This window comes from Sus scrofa, chromosome 13 (assembly GCF_000003025.6).
Source record: "Sus scrofa isolate TJ Tabasco breed Duroc chromosome 13, Sscrofa11.1, whole genome shotgun sequence".
Lineage (NCBI taxonomy): Eukaryota > Metazoa > Chordata > Mammalia > Artiodactyla > Suidae > Sus > Sus scrofa.
In genome coordinates, this window is record NC_010455.5 from 39,272,912 (window position 1) to 39,297,575 (window position 24,664).

The 24,664-nt window shown below is 35.7% G+C and overlaps 1 protein-coding gene across 1 annotated transcript in view; it reads right to left on the reverse strand.

Moving 5' to 3' along the window:
* The window catches only part of DNAH12 (dynein axonemal heavy chain 12), a 247,107-nt gene that overhangs the window by 124,752 nt on the left and 97,691 nt on the right, over positions 1–24,664 (reverse strand). The window contains exons 31-38 of the mRNA XM_021069807.1: positions 22,523–22,632; positions 19,520–19,703; positions 19,246–19,386; positions 15,537–15,620; positions 14,835–15,017; positions 7,739–7,858; positions 5,705–5,893; positions 2,888–3,039 (exon numbers count right to left, since the gene is read on the reverse strand). Of these exons, the coding sequence (XP_020925466.1) occupies positions 2,888–3,039; positions 5,705–5,893; positions 7,739–7,858; positions 14,835–15,017; positions 15,537–15,620; positions 19,246–19,386; positions 19,520–19,703; positions 22,523–22,632 (1,163 nt within the window). The remainder of the gene's footprint in view (positions 1–2,887; positions 3,040–5,704; positions 5,894–7,738; positions 7,859–14,834; positions 15,018–15,536; positions 15,621–19,245; positions 19,387–19,519; positions 19,704–22,522; positions 22,633–24,664) is intronic.

The following is a 24,664-nucleotide window of genomic DNA, read 5'->3' on the forward strand; positions in this document are numbered from 1 at the left end:
AGAGAATCTCATACTGAGTGAAATGAGCCAGAAAGACAAAGACAAATACCATATGACATCACTTATAACTGGAATCTAATATCCAGCACAAATGAACATCTCCTCAGAAAAGAAAATCATGGACTTGGAGAAGAGACTTGTGGTTGCCTGATGGGAGGGGGAGGGAGTGGGAGGGATCGGGAGCTTGGGCTTATCAGTCACAACGTAGAATAGATTTACAAGGAGATCCCGCTGAATAGCATTGAGAACTATGTCTAGATACTCATGTTGCAACAGAAGAAATGGTGGGGGAAAAACTGTAATTGTAATGTATACATGTAAGGATAACCTGACCCCCTTGCTGTACAGTGGGAAAATAAAATTAAAAAAAATAAATAAATAAAGAGAAAAAAAAAATTATTCTGACAAATGGTTCATGAAACAAAAGAATTCCTGTAGTAGGAATTCCCCAGAGTTGATGAGACCCTTTACTGCCTAAGGAAGTTTTCTTTGACCAAAGAGGCAGGAATATAAAATGGGAAAAAGTCTTTTCAGCAAATGGTGCTGGGAAAACTGGACACCCATATGTAAATCAATGAAACTGGAACACACGCTCACACCATGCACAAAAATAAATTCAAAATGGCTTAAAGGGTTAAACATAAGGCAAGACACCATTAAACTCCTAGAAGAGAACACAGACAAAACATTCTCTGACATCAACCTTACAAATGTTTTATCAGGTGAGTTTCCCAAGGCAACAGAAAAAAAAAGCAAAAATAAACCAGTGGGATCTAATCAAACCGGCAAGCTTTTGCACAGCTAAGGAAACAAAAAAACAAACAAAAAAGACAACTTACAGAATTGGAGAAAATAGTTTCAAATGATGCAACAGACAAGGGTTTAATCTCTAAAATATACAAACAACTTATACAACTCAACAGCAAAAAAAGCCAACAACCCAATGGAAAAATGGGCAAAAGCCCTGAATAGACATTTCTCCAAAGAAGGTGTACACATGGCCAACAAGCACATGAAAAAATGCTCAACATCACTGATTATTAGGGAAATGCAAATCGAAAGTACCATGAGGTATCACCTCACACCAGTAAGAATGGCCATCATTAATAAGTTCACAAATAACAAATGCTGGAAAGGGTGTGGAGAAAATGGTACCCTCCTACACTGTTTGTGGGAATGTAAATTGGTACAACCACTATGGAAAACAGTACAGAGGTACCGTAGAAAACCATATATAGAACTACCATATGATCCAGCAATCCTACCCCTGGGCATATATCCAGACAAAACTATAATTCAAAAAGATACATGCACCCCTATGTTCATTGTAGCACTATTCACAATAGCCAAGACCTGGAAACAACCTAAATGTCCATCAACAGATGAATGGATCAAGAAGATGTGGTATATACACACAATGGAATACTACTCAGTCATAAAAAGAACAAAATAATGCCATCTGCAGCAACATGGATGGAACTAGAGACTCTCATACTAAGTGAAGTAAGTCAGAAAGAGAAAGACAAATAGCATATGATATCACATATCTGGAATCTAATGTATAGCACAAATGAACCTTTCCACAGAAAAGAAAATCATGGACTTGGAGAAGAGACTTGTGGTTGCCAAGGGGGAGGGGGAGGGAGTTGGAGTGACTGGGAATTTGGGATAATAGATGCAAACTGTTGCCTTTGGAATGGATAAAAAATGAGATCCTGCTGTATAGCACTGGGAACTATATCTGGTCACTTATGATGGAGCATGATAATGTGAGAAAAAAGAATGTATATATGTATGTGTGACTGGGTCACCTTGCTGTTCAGTCGAAAATTGACAGAACACTGTAATCCAGCTATAATGGAAAAAAATCATTATATAAAAAAATAAATAAAATTAAAAAAATAATATTAGCCTTTAAATACAAAAATACAACTATACAAAAGAGATAAAATGTTTCCTAAGTTACTTTTATTTAAAAAAAATTAAACAAAATTGTCACAAAATTCACTCAGAAACAGAGTCTTCATCCAAAAAACAAATCATGACCTGCATGCATATTATGTAAGCTTGTCTAGTTTAAATAATATTAATTATAGGAGTTCCCATCGTGGCTCAGTGGTTAGGGAATCGGCTAGGAACCATGAGGTTGTGGGTTCAATCCCTGGCCTCGCTCAGTGGGTTAAGGATCCCGTGTTGCCATGAGATGTGGTGTAGGTGGTAGGATCCCATAGGCCAGCCGCTACAGCTCCGATTAGACCCCTACCCTGGGAACCTCCATAAGCTGCAGGCAGCCCTGGAAAAGACAAAAAGACACACACACACACAAAATTAATTATAAATTATGCTAGTGTTTTAAAAGCAAAATAACCATAAAAGTGTTATTAAGAAAATTGGTATGTTTATGCCTATGGTACATGCTAGGCTTTTCATCTTTTATAATGCACTCTTCTGATTTAAGTCTGAGTGCTTTATATTCATGCTAAGTTATAAAGAACTGGCACACAACATATGAAAAATGCTAAATATAATGGGAGAATGTGGGTCATGGTTAGTCTGATCTCTCAGGAGTACGGTGAACATTTGAATAAAATGCATACCTTTTTAATAGTAGCACTGGACTTTTTGTCCACTATTACAAATAAAAGAAATAAAAAGTGGCTTATGAGGCAACAAAGTATGATGGCAAAAGATTTGGAGTGGGTAATAGGAAACCTGGATTCCAGGTTTACCTCAAGTGACAGATGTCACTACAGAAACATCAATTAGTCACTCAGGGTCTCAGTTATCTGAAAGTGAATAACCTCAAAAGTTTAATTCAAAAATTCTGTGAACCTATTAGAAAGGCACTGTCATGTTTTAAGTGCATGTTTATAGCAGAGTTTCTTACTTTGCATAGGTAATACTCAAATCCATTAGAAATGTATATCTAATTGTGTCCATTGTAGGAACTATGATGTCTTGAATCTTGACACGTTTATCTCCTAAATTAGTACTTTTAATTAATTCATTCCAGTGGATCCAGCGACCTCGATTTTTCAACTACAAGAGAACATAAGCTTTAAAATATTATAACGATGCACCTGCTATCTAAAAAGGCTCTTTTTAAGACAGTTATCATATTTGCTTCTAAAAACTTTGTCTTTCTCTCCTTCTTACTGTGAAATATTATTCATCTAAAATAATGTATATAACATATTTAAGTCATGAAGCAGATTAATAAGAACCCATGAATTCACCATCTAATGTAAAAAATACACAATTTTTGGAGTTCCCTCATGACCTAGTGGTTAAGGATCCAGTATTGCCATTGCTTTAGATTGTTTTTTTGGTTTTTTTTTTTTTTGTCTTTTTTGCTATTTCTTGGGCCGCTCCTGCGGTATATGGAGGTTCGCATGCTAGGGGTCGAATCAGAGCTGTAGCCTCCGGCCTATGCCAGAGCCACAGCAACGCAGGATCTGAGCCGCGTCTGCAACCTACACCACAGCTCACAGCAACGCCGGATCCTTAACCCACTGAGCAGGGGCAGGGACCGAACCCGCAACCTCATGGTTCCTGGTCGGATTCGTTAACCACTGCGCCACGACGGGAACTCCTGGTTTTCTTTTTCAATAACCTGAAGAACTTAATGAAACTTAGTTATTACAAATTCAACATAAATCAAATTTCAGATATTTTTGCCTCTATGTCCTCTTAACACTCTAATCTTTCCAAAACGTCTTCAGGATGTCCTTGTGCATATATCAAGAATGTATTTGAGAGGTACTCTGATGTGGCTGAAGTTACAATTGATGGGACTTTGGCTTCATGTTTTCGTATTGTAAAGTAAATGGGTAATAACCTCACTAGAAATAAAATATCAAATCAACTCATTATATTTCTTTCTCTAAGATTATTCTCTTTGGTATTTTGATCCAGGCTGATATTCAGCCAGGACATATCATAATAGATAAACTGATTATTACAATACTGAAATTCTTTTGTACCAGGAGCTAAATAGCTGCTGTCCTGACATCCTGAGTGCCTCCCTAACCTACCCTCCCCCACACAGGTATCTTCCTTTCTAGCTTGTCTTGTCCTTCCCTGGAGATTCAAAGGCTTCTCATCATCAAGAAACAAAAGAGTTAACATCTGGCAACGAAGGAGGTCTCTTGGACCCTGCTCCAGTGCTATGGCTGGCATCTAAGAAACTTTAAATATTTTCTAGCAAATTGTGTGTGTATGTGGTTTATATCTGGATGATCGTAATTTTGCAAGTTTGGGTAAATATTTCTTTAGTAATTCATATTCTTAATTTCTTAGTTTTAGCTTTTATTTTTATCAAAGTTATATATGCATATATTTTGGAGTGAAAAGTTTTTCAGGGCTAGGGAAAAACAGCAGTTTCAATTTCTCATTTTCTCTTCTCTAGCACCAACTACCTCTACCTTTTTAAGCTGGATGCTTTGGTATTTACCTTCAATTTTTAAAGAATATACTTGTTATAAAAACTTGACTTTTTAGAGATTATTATATTGAGTTCCCATTGTAACTAATGAAGACAATACTCTCTGTCTGGTCACATTCTTAAAATTCTTTGTTAGCATGGCTTTAGGAAAGGTTACTGCACTGGCAATCAGCAGAGCTGGGTTCAAGTCCTGGCTCTGCTAGCCAGTTGCCTTCCCAGGTTTGCATTTTTGGGGATGGGGGTGTAGAGGGGCACCTGCAGTATATGAAACTTCCCTGACCAAGGATCAAAGCTTTTCCACAGCAGCAACCCAATCCACTACAGTGACAATGCCTGATCCTCAATCTGCTGTGCCACAAGAGAACTCCCAGGTTTGCTTTTTTATATACCTTGATCTTACTGCTCTGTGAAGTAAAATTTCCATGAGTCAAATGATTATGCAAATGCTTGCTGTTTAAAAGAATCTTTGGAGTTCCCATTGTGGCTCAAGAGTGATATGAATCTGACTAGTATCCATAAGGACGCAGGTTCGAACCCTGGCCTCACTCAGTGGGTTAAGGATCTGATGTTGCCATGAGCTGTGGTATAGGCCACAGATGTGGTTCAGATATGGCATTGCTGTGGCTGTGGTGTAGGCCACTGGCTACAACTCTGATTCGATTCCTAGCCTGGTAACATCCACATGCCACAGTGCAGCCTTAAAAAGACAATAAAAGACAATAAAATAAATAAAAGAATCTTTTGTGAAATTTTTTTTAATTGGAGAAAATAAGAGTTGCTGTTATGGCTCAATGGGTTAAAAACCCAATGCAGTGTCTGTGAGGATATGGGTTCAATCCCTGGCCTTTCTCAGTGGGTTAAGGATCTGGCATTGCCACAAGCTGTGGTGTAGGTTGCAGGTGTGGCTAGGATCCAGCATTGCTGTGGCTGTGGTGCAGGCTCGCAGCTGCAGCTCCAATTTGACCCCTAGCCTGGAAACATCCATACGCTGCAGGTGTGGCTCTAAAAAGAAAAAGAATAATAAAATAAAAAAAATAAAATAAAATAAATTTGAGAAAATGGATTTAATTTAAATTATAAACTATTCATAAGGTGAGTTTATCTATACTATCCACAAGTTATAGGAGGAGAAACTAGAGAGAAGGTATTAAGATACTAACCACAGGAGTCAAAGTAACTTTAAAATGGGAACCCAGTTTTGAATGCTGATCTAAGACTTTGTGTTTTATAGCTTATCATAACAAGAATTTTATATCATACCTCATACATGTAGTCATAGACTAGGCCTTTTTCATCAAAGGGGCATTCCCATTTACCCACAGAGTCAGGTATTGGGTTGTTTTCATCTTTTCCCTGGATGACTAATCGTATGTAAATGTCAAAAACAAGGCGACCATCTGTATCACAACTTCCTCCAATGGACCAAATCAAAGAAAATATAAAGCAAGCCTGTTGGTTTTAAAAAAAAAAGTTTAATGTATATTAATTATGTAAAAGAAAATTTTAATAGATTAACTAAATTTAATATATTAGGTCCTAGTTAACTTATCTGGAATGGTCAGATCTACAAATAAAGTGGAATGAAGCACATGTCAATCACATAAAGAATCATTTCTCTGGCACTGTGTAACTAAACTGAAAATGCTCAGGCCAAATGACCTAGGAGTTTCTCTTTTAAGAGTTTATCCTCAGATATGTTCTCACCAGTTAAAATGATATATATACAAGAATATCACTGCAGCACTGTTTTTTTGTAGCAAAATATCTTAAGAAATGCAAAAGTTATTTAATAGAGGTCAGCTTTATTGATTTTTGTGTTTTTTAGGGCTATGACTATGGCATATGGAAGTTTCCAGGCTAGTGGTCGAATCAGAGCTGTAGATGCCAGTCTACACTCAGATTCATAGCTCAGATCCAAGCTGTGTCTGTGACGTACACTGCAGCTTATGACAAAACCAGATCCTTTAACACCCTGAGCAATGCCAGGGATCAAACCCCTGTCCTCATGGATACTAGCCGGGTTCGTTACCACTGAGCCACGATGGGAACTCCCAATAAAGGTCAGCTTAATTAGAATATGCTACATACACTGAAATATGTGCATCTGTTAAAAAAAAAAAAAAAGGTAACCCAATTCTCACATGGAAAGATCTTCAAAATATTGTGAGAAAAAAATGCAAATCAGCATGTATGCTGACATATATTAAAAATGTTTACTGGAGTTCCCATCATGGCTCAGTGGGAATCTGACTAGGAACCATGAGGTTGCGGGTTTGATCCCGGGCCTCGTTCAGTGGGTTAAGGATCCCACGTTGCCATGAGATGTGGTGTAGGTGGTAGATGGTTAGGATCCCGCGTTGCTGTGGCTCTGGCATAGGCCAGTGGCTACAGCTCCAATTAGACCCCTACCCTGAGAATCTCCATATGCCATGGGTGTGGCTCTAGAAAAGACAAAAAAAAAGTTTACTTATAAAAGAGAATATGCATCAAATATCTTTATGGCTACATGAGGCACTGGTAATAGTGGTTTGAGGGTGGCTGGGGGACTGGTATGAATGGAAACCCTACTTTTGTCTTTTGAATTTTGCTCTTGGTACATCCCTTGCCAAGTTAGAAAATCCATCAAATATATTTTAAAGGAAATTTTTCTATGGCAACCAAGTGAAAGGAAAACAATGGGAGGGAACTGCTATTACCTTAGAGTAGAAGAGAAGATAGACTGAATAGAGGAGATCAAAGCATTTGGGAGTAAGGTGGTGGATAGGAAAAGTAGCACAGACCAGGGAAGAGAATGGAGCATCTCTTTCCTTGACTCCCTTAGAGCTCTGTTCTTTGGCATTCTCTGACTCTTAGATGTTAGCTAACCTGGATCACTGGCTCCTTCCTTCCTACCTATATCTTCTCTGGATTCTGCCTCCAGTGCTCTACCCAGCTGGTTGAATGTCTGCTCCTAGTCTTTGATAGCCAATTTGTTGCAGCCTACACCCTAGCTTAACATTTAGACAAGATCAATTCACCTGAAGTTCATATTGGTTTAACATTAAGTCACCTTGTTATTTATCAAATTACAATCTCTTATAAGGTGTTTTGATTCATTCTGACATATTTTACTTTCTCCAAATTGTTTTTTAAATCAGAATTCCAAGTCAGAGTAACTTTAATGTGTTTGGGTATTCTTTTGGTACCTAACAAAAAACAGCTCTGGATATTGCAATGTCTTTCACAATATAAGCATCATTTGTCATAGACTTATTTTACTCTATAATTAAAAACCACATTAAGTATAAAACTAACCATAATCCAAACACGAATATGCTTGCTGGTAGGATCATTTTCTACCACGTTACACAACAGTACTTCAAAGAGGCGTGTGAGAGATACAACCACATTGCTATCGCTTGTAGGAATCAGTTCCTTCAAAATAAAAAGAATAAGACACTTTACTTTCATCTTATTTGGATTATAAAAGACAATAAATGTTTCATTTAAAAAAATAAAAAACATATTTTTCATAAGGCCTTTATAAAATTTAAAATTTAAGAATTTAAAGTGTAGGCATGATAAAATCTCTCAAATGTTTCAGTCTAACATATTACACAGTTGTGCAAAACATATTTTTATTCTAAATTCTCTGAGAAATGAAAACTAGTAAGAGAATAAACAATGTTTAAGAGATAGTAGTACTGAAGTTTATGAGACCCATTTACTCATCTATTCAACAAACATTTATCAAAAACACAACATACTATATACCAGGCTAGGAGATTTGAAACGAAACACACAATCTCTGAAAAGAAGTGATTTTGACATTAAATGGATTAAATAATATGGTATAATAATGACATGATGGAGTAAGTCCCAGGGTGGTGGGAGGCTACTAGACTACTCAGGATAAACAATTAGCCCAGATCCAGGAAGGAAGACAAGGAGCAAAATGGGAGAGGAAAATCAAGGAAGGTTTTCCAGATGAAGTAATAGCTGAGTTGAATTTGGAAGGGAAGTATGAGATAGCAGAAGGAAATAATATTCAAGGCAGGGGAAACTACATATACACAGACATGGAAATATGAGTGGACAAAGAGTATTAAAGGGTTTTTTTAGGATGTGAAAGAGAAAGAGAAATGGCAAGAAATAAAGCCTAAGAAGAAAATGAAATAAAAGGAATACAAACTAGAAAGGAAGAAGTAAAACTATCACTGTTTACAAATGACATTATACTGTACATAGAAAATCCTACCAGAAAACCATTAGAGCTCATCAATGAATTTGTTAAAGTTGCAGGATACAAAATTAATACATATAAATCTATCACTTTTCTATGCACTAACAATGAAAGATCAGAAAGAGAAATTAGGGGAAGGAACAATCCCATTTACCACTGCATTGAACCCACCTAAAGAGGTAAAAGACCTGTACTCTGAAAACTCTAAGACACTGATGAAAGAAATCAAAAGTGACACAAACAGATAGAAAGATATACCATGCTCTTGGATTGAAAGAATCTATATTGTCAAAATGACTATACTACTAAAGGCAATGTACAGATTCAATGCAATCCCTACTGAATTACCAATGGCATTTTTTCACAGAACTAGAACAAAAAAGCATTTAAATTTGTATGGAAACACAAAAGACCCTGAATAGCCAAAGCCATCCTGAGAAAGAAAAATGGAACTGGAGGAATCAGGGTCCCTGACTTCAGACTATACTACAAAACAATAGTCATCAAAACAGTATGGTGCTGGCACAAAAAGGGATCACTGGAACAGGATAGAAAACCCAGAAATAAACACACACACACCTATGTTCAACTAACCTATGACAAAGGAGGCAAGAATATACAATGAGAAAAGACCATCTCTTCAATAAGTGGTACTAGGAAAACTGAACAACTACATGCAAAAGAATGAAATTAGAGCACTCTCTATTACCATATAAAAAAATAATCTTAAAAGATTAAAGACTTAAATATAAGACCAGATACTATAAAACTCTTAGAGGAACACAGAGGCAGAACACTCTGACATAAACCTCAGCAGTATCATTTCAGATTCAACTCCTAGAGTAACAAAAACTAAAAAAAAAGCAAATGGGACCTAATTAAACTTAGAAGTTTTTGCACAGCAAAGGAAACCCTAAATGAAATGAAAAGACAGTCCACAGAATGGGATAAAATATGTGCAAAAGAAGCAGCTGAGGAGTTCCCGTCGTGGCGCAGTGGTTAACGAATCCGACTAGGAACCATGAGGTTGCGGGTTCGGTCCCTGCCCTTGCTCAGTGGGTTAACGATCCGGCGTTGCTGTGAGCTGTGGTGTAGGTTGCAGACATGGCTCGGATCCAGCGTTGCTATGGCTCTGGTGTAGGCCGGTGGCCTCAGCTCCGATTTGACCCCTAGTCTGGGAACCTCCATATGCCGTGGGAGCGGCCCAAAGAAATAGCAAAAAAAAGACAAAAAAAAAAAAAAAAAAAAAAAAAGCAGCTGAGAAGGGATTCATCTTAAAAATATACAAACACCTTCTATAGCTCAAAATAAAAAAAAAAACAACCCAATCAAAAAGTGGGTAGGAGATCTAAACAGACATTTCTCCAAAGAAGATAAACAGATGGCCAAAAACAAAATGAATATGCTCAACATCATTAATTATTAGAGAAATGCGAATCAAACTACTATGAGCTACTACCTTAACACCAGCCAGAATTACCACCATCAAAAAGTCTACCAAAAATAAATGCTGGAGAGGGTGCAGAGAAAAGGAATCCTCTTATACTGCTGGGAGGAATGTAAATTGGTACAAACACAATGGAAAACAGTATGGAGGAACCTCAAAAAAAAAACTAAAAATAGAATTACCATATGATTCAATAATCCCACTCCTGGGCATCTATGCAGAGAAAACCATAATTCAAAAAGGTACATGAACTCCAAAGTTCACTGCAGCACTAATGCCAATAACCAAGACATGGAAGCAGCCTATATGTCCATCAAAAAAGGAATGGATTATGATGATGTGGCACACATATAGAGTGGACTATATTCAGCCATAAAAAAGAATGAGATAATGCCATTTGTAGCAACTTGGGTGGACCTAGAGATTACCACATTAAGTGAAGTTAGACAAAGGCAAACATCATATAATATCACTTATATGTGGAATCTAAAAAAGGATACAAATGAAGTTATTTGCAGAATAGAAACAGACTCACAGGCTTTGAAAAACTTATGATTACCAAAGGGGACAGAGGAAGGATCGACTGGGGGTTTGGGAATGGCATACGCACACTGAGGTATATGGATTGATTGGCCAACAAGAACCTGCTATATAGCACAGGGAACTCTACCCAATATTCTGTGATAATCGATGTGGGAAAAGAATCTGAAAGAGAATGGATTGTGCATATGTGTATAACTGAATCATTTTGTTGAACAGCAGAAATTATCACAACATTGTAAATCAATCATACTTCAAAAAAAACTTTAAGAAATGAAAAAAAATTCAATTGCAAAACAAACAAACAAAAACCTTATAAGCAGACAGGGATCAGATCTTTAAAGGCTTTATAGACTATGTTAAGATGCCATGGTAGGGGGAAGAGGCTTCCAAGTTGAGTAAATGGAATGAATTTGTGTTTTGGAATCATCATTCTGATAGCAGGAAGTAGACTGGATCAGAGTAGCCTTACTGTATTGATTTAAGTAGGAAATGATAAAGGTCAGAACTCAAGATAGTATAATAGGAAGAAGGGGGATGATTAGAGGAACTGCAATGGAGAGGAGAGTACAAATATAAAAGTTAGCAATGAGGGAAAAATCAACAGATGTTGGGGACTAACTGAATGTGGAAAATATGGGAATGAATTATGAAAAGAAAATATCACTAATCAGAAAGAGTGAAGATGAAGTGAAGATGAAGTCAATTTTGTAGTATTTACAACATACACTATTACAGCTTAAAATTTTAAAAACTGAAAAATGATTATCTGTATATTTTCTATATGAGACATTGTATAGAGTCTTCATAAAGCAGAACTGTTTTATTTTCTTTTATGCAGGATATTTTTACTATCTCCAAAACAGTATTTTAGGATGAAAATCTACAGAATACCCCCTTTCTGTTCTCTATATTAATATATTTATTTATATGTAAGTAACTAATATACGTATGAGTGTACATGCGTGGTGGTCCCCTGAAAGATATGTCTACATCCTAACTCCAGGAAGCCACAAAGGTGATCTTATTAGGAAAAAGGGTCTTGGAGTTCCTATCATGGCTCAGTGGTTAACAAACCAACTGGTACGTGGGTTCAATCCCTGGACTTGTTCAGTGGGCTAAGGCTTCAGAGAATGACTTAAATTTCCTCAACAAAATAAAGGTCATTCATGAAAAGCCCAGAGTTAAAATCATATTGGGGTAAAAATGAAAATTTTTCCTCTAAGATCTGGTACAAGGCAAGGATGCCCATTCTCATCACTTCTATTCAACACAGTGCCAGGAAGTATTAGCAAGAGCAATGAGACAAGAAAAAGAAATAAAAGACAGCAAATCAGAAAAGGAGAAGTAAGTTTACCTCTATTTCAAGATGACATAATACTATTTGTAGAAAACCCTTTAAAGACTCCATAGGGGAGGGGGGACCATAACCTTTCAGAAAAAAATAAATTCAGTAAAGCTGCAGGATACAAAACCATTCACAAAAATAAACTGCATTCCATGGAGTTCCTGTCGTGGCACAGTGGTTAAAGAATCCGACTAGGAAAACCATGAGGTTGCAGGTTCGGTCCCTGCCCTTGCTCAGTGGGTTAACGATCTGGCATTGCCGTGAGCTATGGTGTAGGTTGCAGACGCGGCTCGGATCCCACGTTGCTGTGGCTCTGGCGTAGGCCGGCGGCTACAGCTCCAATTCGACCCCTAGCCTGGGAACCTCCATATGCTGTGGGAGCGGCCCAAAGAAATAGCAAAAAAGAGAACAAAAAATAAAAATAAAATAAAATAAAAAATAAAAAAAATGAACTGCATTTCTTTACATCAACAATGATGTATTCAGAAAGGAAATCAAGAAAGAAAACAATCCCATTTATAATAACGTCAAAAGAAATACTTACGAATAAATCTAACCAAGGAAGTGGAATATTTGTACACTGAAAACTAAAACAGTAATGAAAGAAATTGAAGACACAAATAAGTGGAAAGATATTCTGTATCCATGGATTGGAAGAATTAATATTGCGAACTGTCCATACTCCCCAAGTGATCTACAGATTCAGTGCTATCCCTACCAATATTCCAATGACATTTTTTTTTTACAAAAATACAAAAACCAATTTTAAAATGTGTATGGAACTACAAAAGACTTCAAATAGCCAAGATAATCCTAAGAGTTGTAGACAACACACTTTCTGATTTCAAATTATATTACAAATCTCTACTAATAAAAAGATTATGGTAGGGACATTAAAATGGACATATAAACCAACGAAACATAATAGAAAGCCCAGAAATAAATCCAAGTATATAAGATCAACTGATCTTTGACAATGGTGTCAAGAATATACAATGAGGAAATGATAGTCTCTTTAAAAACTGATGTTAAAAAAACTAGATGTTCATAGGTATATGAATAAAACAGAATCCTTATCTTATAATAAACATAAAATCAACTTAAGATTTTTAAGACGGATTAAACTTAAATGTAAAACTTGAAACCTTAAAACTCCTAGAAAAAAAATAATAGGGAGAAAGCTCCTTGACATTGGCTTGGCAATGATATTTTTTGGATATGACATCAAAAGCTCTGGCAAAAATAAATAAATGGGACTACATCAAACAAAAAGCTTTTCTGCACAGCAAATGAAACTGTCAAAAAATGAAAAGGGCATGGAGAAATCTACTCAATACTCTGTAAAAACCTATATGGGAAAATAATCTGAAAGACAGGTATTATTAAAGATAAATTGAGGTATTAAGTGTTGGTGAAGATGTGAAGAGAACCCTTGAGTACTGGTGGTGGGGATGTAAATTGGGCCAGCCATTATGGAAAACAGTATGGAGGATCCTTAAGAAACAAAAAATAGAACTAACATATGATGCAGCAACTCTTCCTCTAGGTATATACCCAAAGGAAATGAAATCAGTACCTCAAAGAGATATCTGTTCTCCCATGTTCATTGAGGCATTATTCACAATAGCCAAGATGTGGAAATACCTAAGTATCCACTGGTGGATGAATGGGTAAAGAAATTGTGATTGTATATACAATGGAATGTTATTCTTTCTTAAAAAAGAAGATCCTGCCATTTGCAGCAACATGGACAAAACTTGAGGACATTATGCTAAGTGAAATAAGTCAGACTCAGAAAGGAAAAAAACTCCATGATCTCACTTATATGCAAAATCTAAAAGCTGAATACGTAAAAAGAAGCAGAGAGTAAAACAATGGTTGCCAGGGGTGGGAAGATGGGAAAAATGGGGAGATATTGGGCAAATAGTACTAAGTTACAGCTATGTAGGATGATTAAGTCTAGAGATCTCATGTACAGCATGATGACTATAGTTAATAATTCTGTTTTGAATGCTGGAAAGTTGCCAAGAGAGTAGATTTCAGATGCACATACAACACAAAAAAACACGTTTTAACTATTTGAGGAGATATGTTAATTGGCTTGACTGTGATAAACGTTTCACCACATAATGTATATCAAATCATCATGTTGTATACTTAGTATTCTTAGTTTAATTTATTTGTTTATTCGTCTTTTTAGTGCCACACCCACAGCACATGGAGGTTCCCAGGCTAGAGGTCCAATTGGAGCTGTAGCTGCTGGCCTACGCCACAGCCATAGCAACGTGGGATCCGAGCCACATCTGTGAACTATACCACAGATCACAACAATGATGAACCCTTAACCCGGTGAGTGAGGCCAGAGATTGAACCTGCATCCTTATGGATCCTAGTCAGATTCGTTTCTGCTGAGCCATGACAGGAACTCCCTTTTTATTCTTAAAATTAAAATATTAAACAGAGAGGGATAAATGCACGTGTGCATGTGCATGCATACACACACTTAAATAAAAGTATAACTAGGGAAATCTAAATAAGACTAGTAGATATTACCATTGTCAGTATCCTTGTTGTGATATTATAATACAGTCTTGCAAAATGTTACCATGGGGGGAAATTGGTGAAGTGTATGTGAGATCTCTCCATATTCTTTCTTATGACTGTATATGAATCATGGATTGTCATAATATTTTGATTTTTTTAAATGGATACAACATGTCTAGGGAGAAACCTATTTTAGTTATTTACCCTACCATTCTGACCTTAGACTTAGTCAAGTTGAATGGAAAGTAAAGAAACTTGAGTATACAAGAGAATTATACTATTACCTTGCATTTTTCTTACGGAGGCTTAAAGTGGGCTGTATTAACCAGTCAAAAAGTCCTTTCAGGAGAGCTTGATGATCTGGTTCCTGTAGAGGTCCTTTCAGTGAATTCAACCATGAAGACACAAGAGGTTTCCATCCCAGCTGCGAGGGCTCCAAATAAATCATGCCACAGCGGCTTATAGTGGCAGGCTACAGAAAAAAAGACAAGTCTTCTTCCATTCTGGCACTGGAAAAAGACTTCTTTGCATGACTTACAAGGTCCTTCATGATCTGCTTCCTGTCTTCCTCTACATCACATAGGCTAGATGAAACTATTTGCAGTTACAGTTCCCCAGATATGTCATGGCTCCAAGTCTTTGTAAGTCATCTTGTAATGATCTGGAATACCCAGCCCCATCCAATCTTCCTGGAAAAGTTTTACCCCTCAAAACCATATCACACACTCAAAACTCTTCCAGTGTCTTCCTATACCTATTTCCCTCCTGGATGCTCACCCCCTCCACATTCTTAGAGCACTCACATGTAGCTCTATACTCAGTTATGTCTATTTATTACCATGTTTCCCATCTTCCCTAAGTGAGCATACACTGTGTCTTATTCATCTTTGTGTTCCTTGTACCTAACTTGCTGCCCGACACGTAATAAAAAATACTAAGTGAACAAATGAATAAATGAACAATCTGTTGTTATATTAAATTATGAACTTACTGAGGCCTGGGAAAGGTCCATTGCTTCAAAGATGAGGCTCATTTGAGGAGACATCTGAATGATTTCTCCACTCATAAGGCAAAGCTAAAGATAATTATTTTTTAAAAATCTCATACTTTTCAGATAAAAAATTATTCTATTTATTAAAGTATCTCTTATTATACAATGGAATAAGTATTAGAATGGAAGCCAGAAAATCTTAATTTTTGGTTTAACTCTGTCAATTACTTATTAGGTAACAAATATATAATATCTCAGATTCTCAGTCTCTTCATCTATAAAAAGATGATTTTTCTTTCACAGAATTAGGTGAGAGGGGACTTACATGACATAATGAAAAAACCGTAAAATCCTATGCAAACATAAGTCTTTATTAAAAATTACATGAATACTCTTTTAAAAAGTTGTCAAAAGTCCTTTTATAAATAAAAAAAACTACAAAGAATAGAGAATACTATGAACACACATGTCCATTTCCTAGATTTAGCCAGTGTTAATTAAATATTTCACCATATTTGCTTTTTATTTTTAAAAAATATTTTAAATATCATAACACACAGCATGGCATTCCACATCCAAATATGTCAACATTCATCTCTAAAAATAAAGACTTTTCTCTATAACTACAATAACATTATCACATCTGACAAAATTATCAATAATTCCTTAACCTCATCTAATATTCAGCCAATACACAAGTATTCTCAGTTTTATCAGAAATGCCTGTTCAGGAGTTCCCGTCATGGCGCAGTGGTTAACGAATCTGACTAGGAACCGTGAGGTTGCGGGTTCGGTCCCTGCCCTTGCTCAGTGGGTTAATGATCCGGCATTGCCGTGAGCTGTGGTGTAGGTTGCAGACGCGGCTCGGATCCTGTGTTGCTGTGGCGCTGGCATAGGCCAGTGGCTACAGCTCCGATTCAACCCCTAGCCTGGGAACCTCCATATGCCGCGGGAGCGGCCCAAAGAAATAGCAAAAAAGAGACCAAAAAAAAAAAAAAGAAATGCCTGTTCAACTGATTTATTCAAATCAAAATGCAATCAAGGAATACAGATGGATTGTGTTTACCATGATCCCTGGGTCTCTTTTAATCTAAAACATTCCTCTTTAATCAAACATGTAAAAACTGAATTTATCAACTACATCCTTTCTGCCAAAGGCAGAAGCTATCCTATCTTCTCAATCTTCTTGGCTTCTATCTTTGGAATTATCATTAACTTTTAATAATATTGGTAATCATTATACATTGTTGATACTCCAAATTAATTTCATTATTAAATATTTTAAATTCTTCCTCTACATTTGTTTTTCAGTGTTTCTTCTCTGATTCCACTATCATTCTCTAGTCCCGGTTTTGGCCCTATCAAACAACATTGTTCAACAACACAGCATTTAACATTTCTGGAACTGTTTCTTACCTGTACAATGAATTAATGGTCTAGTGCTGGACTGTCCAGTATGAAAATTAATGATCATATGTGGATTATATTAAATTATATTTAATTTTATTTAATTAAACTTGGAATAAAATTTAAAATTCAGTTCTTATATTGCACTAAGCCACATTTTAAATGCTCAACAGCCAAATGTGTCTAGTAGCTACCTTATCGGACAGTGCATGTAAGATACTTCCATTTTACTGCTGAAAGTTCTATTTGACAATGCTTGTCTAGAATACTTTCAACTTTCCTCCATGTTGTTTCAGCAAACATTCTCCTTCTTGCTACAAATTTGGGAAGTGAAGTCAACATTATTCTCACTCCCTCATGCTATTTCCCAACTACTTCTATTCCACACTCCAGTACAACACTTACTCCTTTGACAAGCCCTACTTGGTTAAAGCCTTTGGCAGTTGGCTCAATCTCTTTCTCTTTACTATAAATCTGGCCCGTTATAGTCTTCATAAGGGGAAACATCTCAATATGGCAGCCACCCCAGTACTTATCTTCACTTAATTTTCCCCTACTCCATTCCAACCATCCACTTTATACACCTGGGACCTTCTCTCCTGGAACACTACATAATTCTAAATTCAAGCACTCCAGTCTCCTCTCTTAGCCTCCTAACCATCCAGGTCTCTTACTCATTGACTCCTATTATCGTCACTCTTCATTTCCATAGAGATTTTCATATCCCTGTTGTTTTCATTTCCTTTATTATGTGGCTTCTAGCCTATGGTCCAAAACTTCTATCATTCTCATTCCAATAACTTTAAAGTCCTTCTGTATTTCCAGTCTAGCAACATTATCTATACCCATATCTAAGGGGATTAGACTGGTAGAGAAAATCTCAAGGCAGACCTTGACACTACAACAAATAACTCATGGTCTTCAACTTATCAGGTTCTTTATAACTCTCAGATATACTTCTGTGTTTTCCTAGGAAGCAATCTTTTGCATTTTTCATAATGGCTAACTTAAATCTTCCCCTTTCTCCACAAGTGTACAAAGAAACAGGGCCTACCACTTCACAAAGAAAAAAATAAATCATCAAAAGAATTTGCCCTCAAATTTCCACTATCAAATCCATATGTTCACGTTTCCTGTTTCCCTCTCATCCAATATGAAATAATCCTTCCACCTGGCTCTGAATCCTTAGATTTAACTGTACTGATTAAGCCCTCTCTTCTGAATTATCACTATTTCATGTCTGTTTACTCTCCTGCACCTTAGCTCAATCAGTGTGAAAGAAAGAATATGAACAAATGACCAACCACCTATGATAAAGTATGGGAGTATATGTTTGAGTGCTAATTAGTTTTTGTATTTAGTGGTATAACTATTTTATATAAGTATAAAAATAAATTGTGATATATTAATCAAGTAGAATACTAATACAGACCTAAAAGTAAGATAATAAATAAATAAATGGAACTACAATATAAGTATTACAGATTACTATATTGACCAAAAGAAGCAAAGCACTAAAGAGTTTGATTCTCTTTACCTGAAGTTCAAGAAATGGCAAAATAGCTTATCACACCAGAAGTCAGAATAGCGATTTAGCCTTGGGAAGGGTGTGCTGATTGGGAAGGTGTGCTTGTAGGATGCGATAAATTTCATGCATTTTTGTTTAGATGATGGTTATATGAGTGTACACATAGGTAAAACAATCAAAGAATTTAAACTTAGTGCACATTTTATACTTTACATGTATTATCTCTCAAAATAAATATTAGAAGACTTCCATTTTTCTCATTCTTTTGTATATCTCACAGGTTCTGCGGTAATGTACCACACATAAGCACTGAAACAGTTAATATTTTCCCAAAAATGAGGGCTATTTATTTACTTCTAAAACATTAAATTTCTAAATAAGAAACTTTATAGAACTATAGTCACTTAACAATTTATTATCACCCATTACCTTACTATTGTCTTCATGCTAACACAGTAGTTTTAATATATTTGTATTCTATTTTAAAAAATTAAGCAAAAAATTTACTACAGCATAGTTTTCATTTAAAAGATCATTTATAAACTTATTCAATTTGCTGCATCCTTCATTTTAAATATATAGTCCAAGACGATTGGTTTTTGAACACATAATATTACTTAGGTATGTCTGCATGTGCTTTGCTTTGCTTTTTTAAATTGGCATTTTTTTTAAAAACCATACATTTACTACATTAATCATTTTTAAGTTTACGGTTCAAAGTGTTAAGTATATTCATATTGTGCAAGTGTTTTGCTTTTAATCATGAAGATTTACCTTTTTATTGTCATCCAATACTGTGTTCATGCTCTCTATCCACAAAGTGTCAATGGGACCATCAAATACAACCCATTTCCGGTCAGGTGTTTCTAATAAGGCAAATTCTCTAAATGTATTAGCCACAATACCATCAGTCCACTGAGGAGGGAAAAAGGAAGAGTTGAAAAGCTTCCCTTATAAAACTATAAAATGATAATACAAAAACATTTTAAATTTCTTGGCCTAATGGGCATTGTTAATAAGAATGGAGAATGTTTGTACTATAGATTACCTCATGAGACACTGGGTCAAATTGTCCAAAGAGTTGGCCCATAGTAATGGATTTGGGGTTTATAGTCCTATAAATGACCTTTTCTTCCTCTCCATAGCCACGTTCATTCATAAGAGTTAGAGTTTCAGCCAGCATATGAAGAACTTTTGTTTTAGCAGCAAAAGGCTCTCCTACTAACATAAAACTATTAAGGAAAAGAAATCATTATACAAAAAGATTCTAAAAAAATAATGGTAAATTAAATTATTTGCCTTTATACTGGTGCACAAAATTTTACTTTGTGATAATTGCTACATATAAATTTTTAAATTATATTAATTTTTCTCAGATATAAGGGAAATACATTTAATTTCTTAACTGACTGATCTCTAAATCAAATTCTCAATGTTAATACTCAACATCACCTGACCAGAAATGGGTTGTATTTGATGGTCCTTTACATTACTAACGCAAGGGAAATACATTTAATTTCTTAACTGATTGATCCCTAAATCAAATTCTTAACATTATCTACAAAAGGATACAATAAAAATTTTCCATATGAAAATGGAAACTTGACAATTGTATACTAAAAAAAGAATTTTTTTAATGACTTAGGGTCTCCTAAGGAGAGGAGTGGAAATGATTCACTTTCCTCACCTCAAGTTTTTGCTTGCTATAGTGCTCTTTGCCAAATACTTCTGAATCTCCTCTCTCCTGGCACATCGTAGGATGTGGGAATACTAGGTGACTTAGGAGTAATAAATGGAAATGATGGGTCTTTCCTAGCAGGGGATAGATAATTGCTAGTGACCTTACAGAGAGGTCACTTACAGAGACTTCTCACAGAAAGGACCTTACAGACCTCTCCCTTTTCTCTCTAGCACAAATGAGACCCACAATGTTGAGATGGTAGCTGCTCCAACAGCCTATGACCTGAGTAATTATGAGGAGCAGAACCTCCCTGTTAAACTACAATGGAAACAGTATGAATGAGAATGTTTTTAAATCACTAAGATTTGGTTCTAATTGTTTCTGCAGAATAACCTAGCCCATCCTTACTGATAGAAATTGGTACCTAGAAGGGGAAAAGGTATTCTTGCCATTAAAAAAAAAAAACAAAAACAAAAACTACAATAAGTGGCACTGGCTTAGAGGTTAGGTTGTGGGTACAAATTAACTCTTATCAGAGGCTAAAAGATCGGCAATTACTATTATGCAATGATCAAATATTTGGTAAATGTATCCCTTGAGATAACCCAGAAGATAGATAATGTATCTAATAACATTGCAGTTTCAAGGACAAAAGAGAGTAAACAGAATATTATTAGTATATATTGGGAGCGGATGGCTGCATTTAACAAGGAACTACAGAATAAATGAGCTCAGGGAAATACGGCCAGTTTTCAAGCAGAAGTGAAAGCAAAGGGAGTTCAGAAATTTAGAGACTTGGGAGATTGAATGAGGTGATTTACTCTCATCTACAACTGGTAAAAGATAAACTGAGAAAATCAACAACTAAGATCTACTCAGCCTAGTAGCAAAGATTTTATCAATGATAGGGCCATTGTATTACTTTATTAAAGCCTATGAAAGATTAATATGGTTTCCAGTAATCATTTCAGATGGTAAAATAATTTAGGGAAAACAGATTAAAGGTGTGTCCTTCTCAATAAGCCTGATAGATTCAAGGACACTACAAGCTTTAGAAAGATATGACTTAATAAGGACTATAGTTGTGGCTCCTGGGACATGGAGCTACATGGAATCAAATATAAAAAAAAAAAAGCTTATTATTTTTTTGAGAGTTTACTGACAAAGAAACTATGAGGGAAGGCTAAAACACATGCGAATGTTTAAGATATAAAGAAGACTTTGATATACTGAATGCATGAGGGTTGACTGCTCTAATTCCCTTTATTTTTATATATGCTTGAAATATAATATATACAAAGGGGTTTTTTTTTTCATCCTCTCTTTTAAAAAATCATGACCTTTGAGACTTCAACTTCCTCTAAGCAGTAAGTAAAACATTTCTCGGCTCCCAAGGATACTTCCTCTATTTTCCATCTTACATGTGACCAGGGAAGAAAATGAAGGTGGAAAGACCTCTCAAAAGGTTGAACCAACTTTCACAGAGGACAGGTTACTGGAAAGCCTCTCTCAGGGAGCAAAAATAAAGCAGAAATGGATCCAGGTTTTACTGGTGTTTAAATTTATACAATTAGTGGGGGAAGCCCTCTAAGGAAAAAAAAATATATGTAATTATAAATACAAAATGTCCACAGCCACTGTAATAACACCCTATGCAATAAATTATGTATAAAATGATTATGACTCCCTTGAGGGGTCTCTACAAATAAGAAGTCTTAAAGTTTAAATTCTAATAGTTTTACAATCAGTCTGTCTCTGGAATTGGGACCCCACATGCCCAGCTAGGTTTCAGAACTGCTACTGACAAGAGTGGCTTTGTCTGCTAGTCCTCAGTTTCTGAATGGGAGCATTTCCTCTGATAACCTTGTTCTGGTAAACCCACTATTATACTGCTAGATGTGTGCAGAGCAGATAACTTGACTTTCTAGTTTGTAGGTCTCTAGATCAAGAGGAATAGTTTCCAAACCTGATACACAAACTATCATGCATCACCTAGAGAGTCTGAACTTTGTGAGTCTGGTTCACCAATTTGATTGCAACTTTTAGGTTATCTCCCTGGGAAAGGAAAAGTGTATTTTATGTGCACGAAGTAGGATGAATAACACATTTGGTGATCAAAAGGGCAAATTGTGGTGGTCACTGAGTAAGCAATCCTTACCAGTCCTTTTTTGGACAGGTATCGAGAGAAATATACCTTTGTTTTTAAGCCATTGGAATGGCATTTGGAGGTGGGGTGCAGCTAGGGGTTTGCTCCCTAGCCTACCAGCACACAAAGTTTGCTGAGTTTTTTGGTTCACAAATTTTAGTTATATTAACAGCTTAAGTTAAAAACAACATATAACCATGGCATACTATTTTAATCCATCTTACCCATGTCTGACAATCATCATTTCATACGTCTGAATCATTTTTTCAAGAAAAAATTTAACAGGCTGAAGATTATGTACTTTGCAGGCTTCATAAGCACATTCCAAAAATTCCTAAAATAAAAGAAAAATGGAATGCATATCTACAAAAAAACAGTATTATAAATCATGTTATATATGTCTTAAAAATGTACTTTTCATTTAGAAGAAAACTGTATCTTATATTTATAAATTATTTCTTGAAGTTTTTTAATTAGAGGAAGAACAAATGTAATTAAAATACTTGATAAATATTAGCATTCACCATTATAAGTTACTAATGATCGTGCACCACTGTATTGGATGTATACTGTGTGAAAACAATTCCTCTTAATAGTGTTTCCTAAAATTCTACCTTTAGTTAGGATATAGAAGGACATGCCAAACAATCCCTCACACTGTAGCAAATAGAAATGGAGATGCTACAAAAAATAAAAATTTTAAGGATACAGGAGCACTTTGGATACAACTAAGTCTAAATGAGCTCAATTTCAGAAAAGAATAAGTCTTTCATAAGTAAACACAGATCAACAATTTTGCCTCTAAGAGCAAGTATGGACTTAGGTTGGGGACTGGATCAGGCCTGCTATAGGCTAAGGGACTTTGTTGAAGTAAGGAGAAACCAATAGATATTTTAACGGTCATGTGGGCTTGTGTGACAGATTTGACACTCGAGAAGCTTCAAATGCAAAGCTGATTTTTCCACTGCTTACACTTTTGCTAAGTGTGAAATGACACAAGAAATCAAGGGCTTATTGTGTAACATAAGGATTTGGATTTGTTTACACAAAATAATCCCAAGAATAATAGTTCCCCATGCTCAATGGGGATCTCAAAGATTAGTATTTTTCTTTGGTTAATGATTATGTAATACATTAATAAACCTCTCTAAATACTTTCAAAAAAAAAGAAAAAGAAAAAGAAAAAAGAAATCAAGGGCTTAGCTAGAAAGACACACCAAAAGAGATTGTTTTAGTCTTAGGATGCTTATATCCCAAAATGCTGCTAGAGGAAGGGTCCTGTCATACAGTAGGACAATCCCCATTCTGGAGACATTTGAAACCAGAGGTAAACTAAAGCTCAATAATTCTGCTAAAAAAACCCCTCTGGCTCAGGTCAAATCCTGATCAAACTGATAAGCAGCTCAATCTAGCTATCTGACAAAGGAAAAATACAGTTTTTCTTCAGGAAAATAATAGCAGTTCATCCTCTACAGTAATTTTCTATACATTTCTCATAACACAAGTAAAGAGAAAAAATAGCCAATGATCAGTAGGGAAAAAAAACAGTAAATAAACAGTAAATAACATAACAGTAGAATAAACAGTAAATAACAGTAGAATAAACAGTAGATTAACAGAAGGAAAAAAACAGTAAATGAACTCACAGATAACCCAGACGTCATGTCAAAATTAGCAGATGAGAACACCAAAATAACTTTAATAAATATATAAAAGAAAATAGACAATACAACAAAAAATTGAGGGAAAGATAAAGAATTTAAGCAAAGAAATGGGATCTCTTAATAAAACAAAATTGGACACACTAAAACTGAAAAATATGGGAAATGAATTCATTGGATAGTCTTCTCAGCAGATTGGACAAAGCCAAGGAAAGGATCACTAATTTCAAGATAGGTCAATAAAAGTATCCAAACTATGGGAATGTAAGCTGGTACCACCACTTTGGAGAATAGTATGGAGGCACCTTAGAAAACCATATAAATAGAACTACCATATGACCCAACAATCCCACTCTTGGGCATACATCCAGACAAAACTTTCCTTGAAAAAGACACATGCACCCACATGTTCACTGCAGCACTATTCACAATAGCCAAGAAATGGAAAAAACCCAAACGTCCATCAATAGATAATTGGATTAGGAAGATGTGGTATATATACACAATGGAATACTACTCAGCCATAAAAAAGAATAAAAGAATGCCATTTGTAGCAATATGGATGGAACCAGAGACTCTCATATTAAGTGAGGTAAGTCTGAAAGAGAAAGACAAATACCATAGGATACCACTTATATCTGGAATCTAACACACAGCACAAATGAACCTTTCCACAGAAAAGAAAATCATGGACATGGAGAATAG